Source organism: Watersipora subatra, chromosome 2 (genome assembly GCF_963576615.1).
Source record: "Watersipora subatra chromosome 2, tzWatSuba1.1, whole genome shotgun sequence".
In the NCBI taxonomy this organism is placed as follows: Eukaryota; Metazoa; Bryozoa; class Gymnolaemata; order Cheilostomatida; family Watersiporidae; genus Watersipora; species Watersipora subatra.
In genome coordinates, this window is record NC_088709.1 from 16,720,575 (window position 1) to 16,737,196 (window position 16,622).

The 16,622-nt window shown below is 34.8% G+C and overlaps 2 protein-coding genes across 2 annotated transcripts in view; one reads left to right on the top strand and one right to left on the bottom strand.

The window, feature by feature from the left end:
- Positions 1–1,728: 1,728 nt before the first annotated feature.
- On the bottom strand, positions 1,729–13,026 carry LOC137388000 (D-aspartate oxidase-like). The gene is made up of 10 exons (XM_068074519.1): positions 12,898–13,026; positions 12,597–12,811; positions 7,940–8,063; positions 7,566–7,651; positions 7,069–7,137; positions 6,905–6,959; positions 4,626–4,804; positions 4,046–4,169; positions 2,086–2,184; positions 1,729–1,933 (listed from the first exon to the last, which is right to left on the bottom strand). The coding sequence occupies exons 2-10, from the start codon at positions 12,806–12,808 to the stop codon at positions 1,826–1,828; spliced, it is 1,056 nt and encodes a 351-aa protein (XP_067930620.1). The 5' UTR covers positions 12,809–12,811; positions 12,898–13,026; the 3' UTR covers positions 1,729–1,825.
- A 192-nt stretch (positions 13,027–13,218) lies between these two features.
- Positions 13,219–16,622, top strand: part of LOC137386870 (syntaxin-like) — a 31,720-nt gene continuing 28,316 nt past the window's right edge. Inside the window, exons 1-4 of the mRNA XM_068073056.1 lie at positions 13,219–13,402; positions 14,011–14,106; positions 15,444–15,543; positions 16,157–16,231. Coding sequence (XP_067929157.1) covers positions 13,370–13,402; positions 14,011–14,106; positions 15,444–15,543; positions 16,157–16,231 — 304 coding nt within the window. The 5' untranslated portion in view covers positions 13,219–13,369. The remainder of the gene's footprint in view (positions 13,403–14,010; positions 14,107–15,443; positions 15,544–16,156; positions 16,232–16,622) is intronic.

The following is a 16,622-nucleotide window of genomic DNA, read 5'->3' on the forward strand; positions in this document are numbered from 1 at the left end:
ATTGAGTTCTGTAGTATGGTTGGCTGCTCAGAAATCGAAGCAATGAAAACTTGTGAAAAAACCAAACTAAAAAAAGTTTTAGCTACTTCCTGTCCTATTGCACGATTTCATTTATTACAGTTCGAGTCCTGATTGAATTAGTCATTTCTAAGCAAAAAGGTGAATATTGTATTTGCTAATACTATGTCCAAGCAAATTGCAAGATTTGATAAAATATGCATTCAAGCTATGAAGCATGTCAAAGGTTGGTACTTGTAAACAGACTCAAAATCTGTTGGCATGTTTTGCTTGTCATTTCAATTGACTATAAACATCAAACAGTGTTCATTGTCATTCATTGATATTTGTACACATTTATTGGCTATGATAATATGGGATTCAACTAAACTTTAGGTTGTAATGGTTAGATAACTTTGTATATTGTTTTATTGAACTGAAGCTCTGTTATGATTTAAATCTTTAAATTTTGTTTAATTAAATTAATTTAATTGTGTTTTTAATTTAATTTAATTTTGTTTTTAAAGCTAATGTATGCATTAGCTTTTTAAGGATGGATCAAGTATTTAACATAAAATGTAGATATAATAAAAATTTATTTTTATTTATATATTTATTATTTATTATATATTTATTATATCTACATGAAATGTAGATATAATAAAAAATAATTAATAAAAAAATAAAATAATAAAAAATTAATTTTTCTTTACACTTCCGCATGTTCACTTTGTTATCTCAAATTTGGAGTTGTGTTTTTTAAACTGCAATTTGTAATAAGATTCTAAAAAAATTAATTAGTGTATGGTCAACGTTCCATATTTTTTGTAAAAAAGATTACCGAAAAGTCAACACAAAATAAAGTTTTTCAAAAATTACTAAAAACCTCTATTTTAAGCAGAACTTTATAACAAATGTATTCAAAACTTAATTATGTATTTAGTAATATTCAGCATCCTGTAAGTAAAAATAACCTATCTATACAGAGGTGACTAGGACTCACCTCTATTGTGATGTAAAAGCCTTAAACTGGGGTTTAATGTAAATTAAATTTATTTTAACTTAATTTTGTAGCTGCGGCCAGAATTAGAAAGAATCATGCTAAAGTTGGACAGCATACTTGAGAAAGCAGATAATCCTGGAACCCTTCCGGCAGCACAGTGGTCCGATGCGGAGAGAAAATCCATAAACAAAAAACTGCAAGAGTCACTGGAAAGGCAATGGAGACGACAAAAATGCAACATAACTAAAACTCAAGCAGGAAAATAAACCAGTTCTTTGTAAAAGTAAACATTAAACATGGTTCACTCTCTCAAATCAGAATGACACATTGAGTTATAACCGCGCAGGCCATTTGTTGAAAGTCCATTTGTGAAAACCTATACACTTCCACTGTAACATACCTTTAATAATCTATAATTTCTAGCATAAATAAAATACACATTGACAGATGAAAATTTCATAAAATAATCATTTGTACTTGATTTAGGAGATATTTCCATTCCACTTCTAAACTAATACTGCTCTACCTTCTCAAACTGTTAATATATAAAACATATAAATATGAATATATTAATATATATATATATATATATGAATATATTAATATATATATAAATATATTTATATATATAATATATATAAATAAATATAATGTATTCTCAACAACTTTACATATACTAATTGACATAAAATTAAGAATCGGAGGTTTTTGTTTTCTGATACCTGTTAGAGATTACAGTCAGACAATTTGATGTCACAGTAAAATGTGATTGTAATTTTATCAAGTAGCAAGTTAGGTGAACTTCCTACTAGCAGACGCTGAATTTTATAACTTGGAACTGCATAAAATATCAGTGAGCATCTCCACAGCCACGCAAGCTGTTCCCCAACTCAAAGCAATTCCCTCAGAGGCGTGGCCATAGTTATGGATGACCTGCAATATGTCAGTATAAATTGTGAAACCACAATGCTATTTAAAATAGGAGTTGCTTCTCTTTTGACATTACAGAGCAGTGCTTCACCATTCAAAGCAAGTCTGAAGATATGCTCAACAAGACAAAGGATATTTTAGAGTATTTTAGTTACCCATCTTTTTTCACCATGGTGTTGGTGGTTTTCAACTTCCAGGCGAATTGCAGGACGTCCTGGTCGCAACCCGGCTTTTTCTCGCATTATTTTATCCTCCTACAAAAACATGAAACAAGAGCCGCACAGAAGCCTAAACTGTTGAGGAGTAGAAAATATGATCCAATTGTATTACCAGTATATATTAGTAAGCTGGTGGGCCAGTGTGCCATGAGAGATTGTTGGGTGTAAAAACTATGTGCACAGTCATTCCGAAATATGGCAAAGTGGTCGTGTGGCACAGAGAATAGCATGCGTAGATATTAAATGTCCATGTTTGATGCCCGTGCAGTGCAAAATTTTTTCTTAACCTGCAAGCATGACTTTGGAAAGATCATCAGACGTGGCTCTTACAGTAAAGATTTTTGTACTAGTAACAAAGTTACAATGATAGTTTGAGACCTGCACCACAATTATTTAATTGAAGCAGTGGTTCAGTGGTTAGGGCCCTGGCTTGTGATCAGTGGGTCACAGGTTCGAATCATATAAGGACCGTTGGGGGTGACAGGAAGAGCTGAAAGCCACAATTGCTCCTCTGCCAAATCTCATGAGTGAATGGTGGCAATATACTCTCTACCAGGGTAGGGATGCGACCCACTGAAGGCCGAACTCCTAATCTGCAGACAGAGAAAAAAGATACTCCTGCTGCCGATTTAGAGACTATCAGTCCTGTCATTTCAGCTTCCCCTGAAAAAACTGCTCCAACCATCCCAAGACCAAGGTTAGATGATTCTATGAAGCCGCAATAATAGCAGCAGCCTACTCATGGGGTGGCTAATAGATTGTTTGTTAAAACCCCGTACAATTATTGTTTTTAGTTATGGGAAAGTAGCAGCTGAGGTTTAGTGGTTAGTGCCCTGGCATACAATCAGTAGGTTAGTAGGTCAACAGTTCGAATCACATAAGGACCATTGGTGGTGTTAGGAAGTACATCCAGCTACAATTGCTCCTCTGCCAAATCTCATGAGTGAATGGTGGCAATATACTCTCTACCAGGGTAGGGATGCGACCCACTGAAGGTCGAACTCCTAGTCCGCAGACAGAGAAAAAAGATGCTCCTGCTGCCGATTTAAAGACAATCAGTCCTGTCACTTCCGCTTCCCCTGAAAAAACTGCTCCAACCATTCCAAGGCCAAGGTTAGATAATCCTCTGAAACAGCAATAATAGCAGCAGCCTACTCATGGGGTGGCTAATAGATTATTTGTTAAAACCCTGTACAATTATTGTTTTAGTTATGGGAAAGTAGCAGCTGAGGTTTAGTGGTTAGTGCGCTGGCATGTAATCAGTAGGTCAAGGGTTCGAATCACATAAGGACCATTTGTGATGGCAGAAAAGGCATCCAACTACAATTACTTCTGTGCCAAATGTGGTCGGGTCATTGGCGAACTGGCTTTTTCATCTGCCATCTCAGCTTGAATGAGGAAGGTGACTACGAAGGAAACCTGAGAAGGGGTGAAGGAGCGCCTCTGCGAGCCAATGGCCAGCTAGCTAGTAATGGTGTCTCAGTAAAAACACCCAGCAGAAGGCAATGGTAAACCACTGTTAAAACCTGCCAAAAATAGCCATGATTATAGAAAGTGAGGCAGAACCATGAACTCTTGCGTCATCACATGACATGGATTCATAGAAAGAGAATATAAGGAAAGAAATTGAGGATGTTACGAAAGGAAGCTGTCTTTTTTGATCCAACTAGTGTTCAGGCTACAACACTCGATGTTGGGAGCGAGGAATAAATTTTATACAAATGTATAAAAGTTTGTCTTTTATGGCAGATTTTTCTTAATCTGTGACAGATTTTTTTCACAAAAACAGAAAATCTATTTTTGTGACAAAAGCCTTTTTTTGTCACAAACATCTGTATGTTTGTGACATAAGAAGGCCTTTGAAAACGAAGGAAATCATAGATTAATATACACCTACTGAAAAGTTGAGGTGCGGAAAATATTTGGCTGTTGCATTTATTATGACTCTTCGATCTGCTAAGGAAATATCCGTGTCTTGTACATTCTTCTGCTTAATCCCTCCTAACACAGTGCCATCTGGTCTGGATTGTCAAGTAGACAATAAAAATGATTCACTGAAAGCTCAAATTAATTAGTAGATAAATAACTGTAAGCATGTAAAGGTTATTAGACTATTGCAGAGTTTGTACGAAAGTAAACCAGAGAAATGGCAATAATATAAGAGTAGAGATAAACAAAATAGACATATGAAAAAATGGTCAATGATGGTGCAAAAAATAATCAATATTTTTGGCCATTTTTTGTGATTTTTGAAAAAAAGCATATAACAGTTGTTAGAAGTATTTTGGCATAGATATAAAACCAACGATATGAGTATAACACTGTCGCTCACAGATATCGCGTTAAAAACATTGGTAGTTTTAAACGCTGAGCAGACAACTCCAGGTTGGAGTCCAGACAATTGAAGTTAGATTAAATTCATTAATTAAGTACATCAATTACTAAAGAAGGGTGTGTAGCTCAAATAGTAATCTCACGTCCAGAAGAAGTAAGGTGAACTCTCATGCCCGTTGGTGATGTAAGCGAATGATTTCTCGGCTTTTGGGAGATGAGCTCGTATAACCTGTCCTCTTACTGGAAGGAGTGATGTATCATCAGTGAGTGAGTTGGCACGAACTCCGCAGCAGTTGAACACTATGTCGTACTCTGGCCACAGCTATTGTAAAGTACAAACTATGTCTATGTGTACTGATCAGTGCGGTGGAGTAATAGAATAGTACAAAGTTAACACATTACAATAAATGAATTTCATACAATAAATAGTGAAAACTTTTAATAAATGCATTCCTTAAGCCATTTTCTTTGGCACTTTTTAAAATGTAGCCATGTATCTGTTATTTCCTGATCAGTTTTTTTTAATATTTTTATGCAAAAATTTTGAAAAAGAACTTTAGTTTTTTTTCTAAATTTTAAAGAAATGCCAAAAACTAGAAAAAAACTATATTTTTTTTCTAATTTTTTGCATTTCTTACAAACTCTAAAAAACTAAAATTTCTAAAAACTTTCCAATTTGAATTTTTTTTTATAAAAATATGGACAAACTAAATTGGAAAATGTGCTTTCACAGAATTTTACAAGACTACTTTTAAAAATGTTTATAGTCTAAGCAATATGGGAGAGACAAAATACAATAACTATGAATTCTCGTAACTGAAGTGTAATATTTAGTGAAAAAAGTTTCTTTAGGAGAACTGTGGAAAAAGCCATCAAAGAACATTATAAGATGAATAACAAATTATATAAATATGACTATGAACTACAGTATGGTGTAGATCAAGTGTACATATAGTGGCGAGGTGTACATACCGTGATGAGGTGTACATATAATAATGAGGTATACATACAGTGATGAAGTGTACATATAATGATGAGGTGTACATACAGCGATGAAGTATATATACGGTGATGAAGTGTATATACAGTGATAAAGTGTACATGCAGTGATGAGGTATACATACAGTGATGAGGTGTACATACAGTGATGAGGTGTACACACATTGATGAGGTGTACATACAGTGATGAGGTGTACATACAGTGATGAGGTGTACATACAGTGATGAGGTGTACATACAGTGATAAAGTGTACATGCAGTGATGAGGTGTACATACAGTGATGAGGTGTACATACAGTGATGAGGTGTACATACAGTGATGAGGTGTACATACAGTGATGAGGTGTACATACAGTGATAAAGTGTACATGCAGTGATGAGGTATACATACAGTGATGAGGTGTACATACAGTGATGAGGTGTACATACAGTGATGAGGTGTACATACAGTGATGAGGTGTACATACAGTGATGAGGTGTACATACAGTGATGAGGTGTACATACAGTGATGAGGTGTACATACAGTGATGAGGTGTACATACATTGATGAGGTGTACATACAGTGATGAGGTGTACATACAGTGATGAGGTGTACATACAGTGATGAGGTGCCTAGAATAGATTAATATACATGTACAGTAACTATATAAAGACTAACGGAACCATTATAATATCCAGATCATATGAAGTTGTCTTCTCACCTTTCAATTCAACTGATCAAGGGCTATAAAGTATTGCAAATTTCTAACAAGTTTTGGAAATCAGACTGCAAGCTAAAGTAAACATGTTAGATAGAGAGCAGTTATGGCTTAGTGGTTTACCTCCTTTGACCTGCAAATAACAGGTTCAATTCCCAAAAAAGGCCACTAGTGTTGACAGGAATGACATCCGACCTCAAATTGCTCTCTGAAACTGGGCATACGAGGTTTCCTTGTCACTAGGCTCAGACTTATCCAGCCAAGATTGCAGAGCTATTGTTTTGCGTAATTGAAGACTTCAACGGAAGAACGATCAATGTCACAATTGTTCACGTAATTGAAGACCTCAACGGAAGAACGATCAATGTCACAATTGTTCAAACTGGAGATATAGCCATTTAAAAGTTTAAAAACTTGGACATTGATCAGTTTTGCAAAGAGCCAGTTTATTTTAAGTAGGGATCCTAGACCTACATGTATATCATTTTTGCTGAAAGTTTGTCACAGAGACTAAACTTTGTGGCCAAAGCTATCTAATAGAAAATAAACTTAGTATTTTGAGAAAATGTGACATTGATCGTTCTTCCATTGAGGTCTTCAATTGCTTTTAAGAAAAAACATTCACAGCTTCTGCTTGCAGTAAGGTAAGCAGGCGTCATTCTCGATCTACAAGAGACTCCTCGCTTACATGTAAGTCAAATATGTATTCATTCCTGATACTGACCTCATCAAAAGAAGTAACCAAAGATTTTTTGACTTTGCCTCCCATTTCAACAAATCTGAAAAACACAAAAAACTTACTGAGTAGGAGGGGAGTATTGTTACAGTAAATAAATGTACTGTAAATTAAATTTATTTAAGTTTACTGTAAGTATAAATAATACAAACCGCTGTGTAAGCCAAGGCAAGTAGTGAGCTGGGGAAGTTACTACAATTTCTAGAAAGTGTCCTCTGCAACTAAAATTATGAATGAGTTGAAACCGTAGACGACCAAGTTTATTAGCAACTGCTAAGTGATCACAACTCCTCATTTTTATTACTGACTTTTTACCAGCAGGGGCTGTGCATGTTATATATAAATTGCAATACACTGGATCTTCCAATTTAATTCAAAAGGTTTTGTTACACATGTAAAAATCACATAACCAGTGGACCAAACACGTACTTATGAAAAATTATATCAAAAAACTAGAATTAGGAACAAATACTGATTAAAAAGCCTTTTACTCTCCCTGCTGCACCAGCAAGTGGTACTGAACAGATCGTTTGAAAGATGAAAATGTATATAGTTCATAGTTCATATTGTAACCATTTGATAGCAAAATATTAGAAGCTCCAAATCTACATGACCACTTCTGACAAGTGTTCATCTTAGTATTACAAACCCTTTAGGTAATGCAGGGAACTTAGAAACAAGCTCTTCTTCTGTCACCGGGCGCCAATTTCGAAGATATTCTGTGTAGAATGGTACCTAAAAATGATCAATTATTTCAATGTTAAACGGTCACAATCTCAAGTTATTATAAAACCGAAAGGGTATCCCTTGAAGTTCCAAATAAGTATCTGACTACAGAATTACACTTTTCTAAACATGCAATCAGCTACGGGCAGGATCAGGAGGTATAAACCAAAAACACAGAAGTTTTGCTAAGCGCCAATGAGAATACTTCTCTGAAAATAAACCATAAAATTCGTATAAATTAAAACAATAAGTTCTCCACAAGGCAAATGCAGTGATAAAAGCTGCAGCGCATCTTACAGTGCCAGTTTTCACTCCAGGATAATAGATATGGTAGCCTTCCAGTTTGTGTATGCCAGCTTGCTCAGCATGCGACAGTGAAGCACTCTCATAGTAGTGATTGAAAGAGAGGACAATGATATCTCTGTAACAGAAGATATTGACAACTGTTGTATGTATGAGTGAAGCACTCTCACAGTAGTGATTGAAAGAGAGGACAATGGCATCTCTGTAACAGAAGTTATTGACAACTGTTGTATGCATGTACGTATAATTTTGTATTAGCATTAATATAATATATAATTAATTATAATATAATTAATTAGTAATTATCGCCAAAATAATGTTTTCCATTACATGCTAAAAGTATACAAGACAGAGATCAGGAACTATTGAGTGAGTTGAACAAACGTATTTTAAAAGTTGGTAATCTAATAGTATTGTTGAGGAGTCAGGATAGTAAATTGTAGGTGGTAGTAACAGAAAGTTTATAAACTGAAACATACGATGGTGGATGCAGTATGTTGGTGTCATGGAATAGACAAACAAATGATGTTTGTCATATGTGTAGAAGGATAAATATAAATATTCTGGACATAGTTTATACAGGATTTTCAAACCTGCAATACAAATACAGAAACTAGCAAGTTTGGAATAAGGCAATATAATTGTTCATTGTAATCGTAGAGATAAACTATATTTAGTCATTACTTGCTAATGATTTCACTTTCACATTTAAACACCTTTACATTTTTATTTTTCCTCTTAATTTATTTCAACGAAACACTTCTTTCATGTTATGAAATTTAAAACTTACAGTTGTTTGAAAAAGTTTGAAAACCTATAAAGTTTTTTATGTTTTTTCTTAATTTATTTGAACTGCACAAAAATACTTTTTTCATGACATGAAGTTTAGAAGGTAAAATGGCAAATGTTGTTATATGTTAAATACAATTCAATTTTCTGTCCAAAAACTTTTTTATTACCCGGGCAACGCCGGGTAGTACAGCTGGTGTACAAAATATTTAAAAAATTTGTGATGTGATTGGTGGAAGTGTGGTGAGCCGGAATACGTGATCGGTAGTACCAAAGTTTTAGTATAGATTTATGTAGGTAAAATATCCTTTACTGCTGTCAATATGGGACATCCTAAAGCCCTCAGCCTGTTACACACTAAAAATTCCTAGCTTTTAACTGTTCCGGTTTGCGCATCTTCATTTGCTCATTGAGAACTCTAAGCCCATCACTGTGATCATTTTTCCTCTGCTGAACACTACCTCCACAGATTTTTTTTAACCATGACCTGCCCCCCCTCCCCACCCCCCTCCCCACCCCCCTCCCGTATCCAAGCGAGCCTTTATAATCAGCTTCTTAACTACTCTCAACTTCTCATGGCTTAGCTGGTACATTTTGAGGTTATCTACAAACAACCCATTTTGTGTTTCAGTCTTCAGGCAGTCCCATCATGTAACCTTCAGTGTCATCTAGGAGCATGGCTGTTGTTACCCAGAAGCTGCCCCCTTGAAGGAAGTCCCTCTTGATGTCTATTCACCTGCTTCTCTCGTGCATGACACAATGATTACACCATTTGGGTAGTGCACCCATCTGTAGACCTTAACTATTCATGTTGGATGTTGTCATAGGTCTTTGGTAGTTATAGTAGACTACTGCTAAATTCCAATTATGGCTGTGTACTTCATCATAAATACATTTATTGATGATAAACTGATCAACTGTTCCTAGTACATTACTGCATTACTCTCTCCGTCTGATTTTTATGCCGTAATCCATTTTGTTTTACGCGTTCCTTCATGTACATTGCAAGTTAAAAACACAGATTACCATTACTTATTAGCAATTGCTAAGTGTTCGCAACTCCTCATTTTATTACTGATCTTTTTAAAAAGCAGGGGCTGTGCATGTTATATATAAATTGCAATACACAGAGTCCTCCAATTTAATCCAAAAAGGCTTTGTTACACATACGAAAATTACAGAACCAGTACACCAGTCATGCACTCAATGAAAAATTATATAAACTTTTTTTATATAGTTTTATATAAGCTTTTCACTCTCTCTTCTGTACTCCCAAACAATGCTGAACAGATCGTTGGAAAGTTGAAAGTGCATATAGTTCATATAAAGCCATTTGATAACAGAATATTAGAAACTCCATATCTACATGATCATTTCTGACAAGCATCCATTTTAGCCAATAGAAGTTAGTAATACATTCATTTTAGCAAATACAAGTTAGCAATACATCCATTTTAGCGAATAGAAGTTAGCAATACATCCATTTTAGCAAATAGAAGATAGCAATACAAACCCTCTAAGTACTGCAAGGAACTTAGTACCATCTCCTTTTCTGTTGCCACACGCCAATTGCGAATATACTCTGTGTAGATGTGACTGCCCCTTGTGAATATCTTGTTCGTTGTGTTTAGACATGTTAACGGTCAATAATCTTTTTCACATGATTTGCCTCTGTTTTGGCAGTGGCAGAGTTCTTCTTTTTGTCTCCAGTCAGGTTTTGTGGTTTGATCTTTTACCCAATCATTCATAGCTTAGCACATCGGCTGCCATATTGATGTAAAAGTTTTTCTACCAGTAGTTTTGAATTTTATTAATCTCAGGAGCTGTCCAGTTTTTCTTTTTCCTGTTCACTTTCTTGATGTCAGTCTCAGTAACGCTGAATTCATGAACCTTTGGGATTTTAATGCTTATCCCACATACTACTTCTCTCAACCAGCTGGCTTCATCAGTTGTCTTCTCGTCTTTACGTCTTCCGCCTCCGAACTCGGAAAACTTTCCCATTGATGTCATCTCTCCTGTAGCTTGGGCTTTGCCCTAACAGGTAGGATTCTGTTTCCACCTTCTTAAACATCGCATTATTCATAAATCTATTATTCCTCTGTTATTATTATTATTATTGTTATTACTATTGGTAGTATTACTATTGGTAGTATTACTATTGGTAGTTAGCACAACATAATATTAAACTGGTGTTGGTATCTTTAGAACTTGGATTAGAACCACTAACCTCTATTAATAGAACACTAAATACAGAGCACTTAATAATACACTATTATTATTGTCGTTATTAAAATTATTAATACTATTATCATAATATTACTTTTATAGATTCTTTAAGCTGCTGAATAATTATTATTCATTGCTAAGAGTTTAATGCTAATTTATTGTAATTTAAATAAAATCAGATAGCGCCTATTTATTTAACCAGCATTTTCCACAAACTAAGCGTAATTCATTTAATACAAAATTGATAAACAAAAATTTACTGCACACTGTCATTTATTCCTGTGATACTTTTTTGTTACTTTATAGGCAATAAAGAAGTTGATGTTCAATTATCAATAGGCTTTGCCTGTTAATAACCAACACAGTTGTCAGTTGAAACCTAAACAAACATGACCAGAGCAAATAACTAATATTTCTGGCCATCTACACAATCTATTCAAGGCAAGGCAAATAAATTTTTGGCATCGTTGTAATAACTTATCATGAACAGGCAAATCTCTTCAGATGCTGACCTTGCTTAACTGTGCTGCATATAGAGCTTGATTCGCTATGACACAACTCCTTTTATGAGCACAAGGTTTTTACCATAGACTTAATTTTTTATATTTTAATTATATATTAACTTTTTAAGCAATTGCACATGTACAATTGTTTCAAAAGTTACAATATATATTCAATGTGCCCTGTATATTGAGTTGTCTTATTATGCAGGTTAATAACAAATTTTAAAATGCAAATAATTAATAAACGCAATGCTGTTTGTTTGTCAAATAACAGAAAAACTTGAAAAACATGCCAAAAATTTCAGTTTTTTACTTCTTTTTTGTACTAAGTGTTAGTAGTAATAATTTTTTAATCTCTTTAGTAGCTACTAAACTTTATTGCTTAAAAAATTATTATTCTTACCCAAATTTAAATGAGCAAATAATTATTAATTAAAAAGTTGACAATATTTCATCTAAAATAATGGAAATAACACTAAAATGTCTGACCTGTAAACAAGGCCAAGGCTCAAATTCACAAAAAGGCTTTTAATGGTCAGAAATAGCATTTAACCTTAAATTGCTCTTGGTTACTAGGCATGCCTCCAGTTGTCAAGGCATGTCTCCAGTTGTCTTCTCTTTGGGCTCAAACATGCTCAGCCAAAATGACGGAAAAGAGGTTTGTGCAACAACTCTATTAAAACCCATGCACAGCTTTTACTTGCAATAAGCAAAGCACACAACATATTCGATTTTCAATAGATTGCTTACATACACAGATGAATACTCCAAGATTGCCATACTATTTAAAATTAGTTTGTGACACAACATTTTTAACTCAATATTTTAATGTCAATTGGTAATTACTTACATAGACAACTAGTAAAAACTAGAGTGCAAATAGTAAACATGCAATAAACGCAACAAAGATACTAAACTCGGTTCAATTGAGTTGGAAAGCCTAAGAGACAAAAGTTAAGTGTATGAACTATTTCTAAGCCTTTTTTTGAAGTCAATAAATGGTTTGGTTATTATGTTTAAAAACATACTTAGCATGTAGCTTGTCAACTAAAGTAAAATTACTTATGTTATTTAAATTGTGCACCGTTTCATTAACTAAAAACATATTTCAGTAGGTTAAAAATTACACTTACTTCTCTACTGATGCTCTTTTTCCTTTGTAGCCTGATATTTGAAGAGGTGTTTCAATCACTAAAACACCTGCTGCTACATGAGAAGTAGTATCCATTCCAAACTTGTCAGCTATTATCGTTACATTGGCTTTAGTTCCTAGTACCTCTTTGATGCGGACAGCACAACTCAATCCAACTGCTCCTGCTCCAACTACGGCAATTTTCACCACCATTGCCTGTAAAAATCATGTAAAAAAGTAGGACATTAAAACGTAATATACTTCAAAAACACAGATAATAACAATCAATTATTTAAACAAACTGGAGTATGTGGGGTTTTGCAAGACTACGATAAATCCAACAAAATCGAGATCCCGTCGAGATGAGGCCTTGAGCAACGCCTTGAGAAGGCGTTACCCAGTGATAGGACAAAAACGCTTCCAAATGTCGTAAAGCTCGCCTTCGTTTGTTGATACGTGTGATAACAATTGTTCAGCTATTTAAAAATCTAACAATATTTAATGGATCCGAGGCTATTTATAAATTGTCCAAGTCGTCGTATTAAAAGTTCATAGCACGAGCCCCTATAAAAACTAGTCTATATCAATCGCCGTACATGCGTTTGGCGTTCAAGTTATAATTCTTAGGTTACTTGTTTGGCAACCACCCTTACTTTACTTTCCTGGTGCTTGAAGACCTCGCGATGTGAGATATCGTAGCGAACATTATTTGCTTTCTTGGAGACTTTATTGGCATCTATTTTCATGCTACCCTAGTTTTTGCTTATTCACACTATGGCAAAAGATAGGCTTGCTGGCCTAAAGCCGGTAAGACTTTGTCATCATTTTTTTAAACAGTATCGTTTTAAAAACAATGTATATTAATTTTGAAATGATATCGTTAGAATCCCTACAATTTGTAATATAGATAAAGCTCTTAGAGCTGCTAATGTTCAATTTTGTGACTATTCAGTATGTTGAGTGTTCATTCTATACTCTTTTAGCTCATAACAAAGTGCGATAAAGAATCACGTATTAACATGAGGCCTTCAAACTAAGGATGCTATTTAAAATCACATAACAAATTGAGAGAGTGAGCTGTTTGTTTTGGATTACCCGTGGACTGTTGCTTTTTAATTTGTTCACTATACCTCAACCTCAGTTTCATGATAAGAAAACTGTTTAGAGATACCAATCATATGTTCTGGAAGCAAGTAAAGGTTTTTTCTATATTTTACAGCACTACCAATATTTATAGCCTATGTATTGGTGAACTATTCTTCAAAATGGTATTCAAAATTTGACTAGAATAATCTGTTGGAAACCATTGTTATGAAAGCAGCCATATTGATATCTGTGTTGCGTTATTATCATTTCTTCTCGAGCAAATCTCCATATCTGACCCATAACCAATACACACACTTCTTATGTTTTAGCTAGCTGGAGATGATGATATTATTCCGGATATATTTTCTCAAACAAATATAGTGGTCGAGGATGAGGAACATGAAATTGAGAAACTCTTTGATCAGGTGAGACTTCGTCGGATACTGCAAGTAAAGAATATAGGACTTTACAAACTTTTCATAATTTATATACTTGATGGTGGCACTGAATTAATGGCTAGGTTATTTGCCTATTGCCAATCAAAATAAATTATTTCCTGCTATTGCCGACAGCATTCATGATGAAACGTCCGTTGCAAAACCAAAAGTTTTTGACAGACATTAGAGATGATTTGGTAGCTTGATAACATAATTTTGAATTTACCTAAAGAAATTTTTTTTAAAGTTATCTACTATTTTTAGACTATACTAATCCAGTTTATCATGTTCTAGAGATCAACTGGTGTATTCATTATTTTAGGAGCACTGATCATAACTTTCATTTGCAGGCAGCTAACTGTTCTTTTGATCAATAGCGACAACCAAAATACACTCATTCTGTTGTAGTTCTGGGTGCTTTTTAGGCGCCTGGTAAAGATATCTCACTTTTCAGAAACCATTTCATAAATCATTTCATTAACCAACAAACCTCATGTTTTTGTGCAATATAGTACCTTTATAGTAGCTGCAGTTATGATTAGCAAAACGCTATGCTGGTTGTGTCATTGAACTCCATGTCATGCAATAATGCATTTTGCTAGTAATCTATAGTTCATTAGACTCGCATTACATAAGGGAATGTAAAACCGCTACAAATCAGAACGCTTCTATATAAAGCCTGGTTCACACTATATCGCTGTAGGTCCGCGCTTTCCTTTTGGCATTCATCGTCGATTATGTGAACCTTAAACTGATGGCATCGACGAAGCAACGCGGACACATCACAAAAGTTTGCAGCTGCCGATATTTCGCCGAGCATCGATGACTGCCTTTCAAATGTGAACCATTTCGGCCATAGTAGTTCGCGGTCGCTGATAGGGTGATTTATTTATTTCCATTTATAATTGTTGCTGCTGGACTGGTATTTTCAGCCATGCGAAAACAAATAGCTTTTTTCGCGAAAATTTAAAAAAAATGATAATACTACGTCACGGAGTATTTCCTGATACAAACGCGAATGGGTTTGTGATAGTGCGAACACGGTTATCATCGATGATCACTGAAGTATTGTGGATCAACGTCGAGATACGGTGATATAGTGTGAACCAGCCTTAAGACGAGCCAGCCACGAGCGAGAGGCTTCTGGTGCACTATCAGTACAATTAGCTAATCAGTTTCTGTTTGGTTCATATACCCTCTAGTTTCTTCATTATTTCTTACCTTTTCATTGTTTCATTGTTTGGCCCAGCTGACAAACAATCCATTATTGTTAGCAAAAGTTCGTACTTATGTTATTTCTCATGTTCTCATCACCTAATCATTAGGTAGAAGAGGTGCATGCTACCATAGCACAGATTGAAGAGAATGTAGCCAAAGTTAAATCAAAACATGGGGAGATCCTTGCCGACCCCAACAATGATAACAGTAAGTGATTTAGGATTTGAGTAAACAGACCCTCTTCATGAGTGGCTATTCCACCGCTGTTAGCACTCATAAGTACCCATCTGATTATAGTGGTCTGAGTCAATGTGTGGGTGCTTTTTGGTATCGCTTCAGTGTCATTGAGCATTTTTGTCCGCCTCAAGTAAACTTTTTGCCTTTTCGAAAGTTAAAAAATCATAAACTATCCAATGTGGTAATTATTTTTAAAGAAATTACAACAAACATTGACATGCATTGCTCATTTGCTAACCACTCATTTGTGGGAAGAGGGTGGTGTGCTGTTTTGTACATCAAGCATTTGACAGTTCTCAAGTCTCGTATTTATGTAGTTGCAGTTCGCTCTGTCAGATTGACAACTTCGTTCATATTCCATTCATAGCGGTTTGTCCCGAACTTGATACAAGCCATTAGTGTATGATTATTCTTATAATAGGGTAAAGGATATGTTACATTCATTTCAATTGGTTCTTTGATCATTCCGCCGGAGTAGCTTGTAAATGAACTCTCTTGAAATATGACCTACAACTATGTGCATATCTGCAAGTGAAGAGTAACAATGTTGATTATTAGTAATAATAGTAATATCATTGTTTAGGACTCAAGGAAGAGCTGAGCGATTTGATGAGTGAGATTAAAAGGGGAGCCAATAAGACGCGAGCCTTTCTACAATGTAAGTCATTATCTTGGACAACTCTATATAGGAACAGGCCGAGCTCATGACTCCTTTCACGAGGAACTTTAGGAAGCGGATGCAAGATTTTAATCTGAGACGAGATTAGTGCAGCAGTATGACAACTGTGAATCTATCTACGTCTAGCTAAACGATTCAAACATAATTTGTTTCATTACTTTTTCCATATGCCATTGGTTTTCTATTCAGTAAAATACATCAGGAAGTTGGTGAGCTTATTAGATTCCCTAAAGACTGGTTCACACTATATGTGCGTGGTCGTCTGTAATAACAATGTTTACATTATCACAAACCTATCCACGTTTACATCAGTGAAATGTCCACAGCACAGCTTTCTTATTATACAATACGGTCGCGGAAACGATAAAAT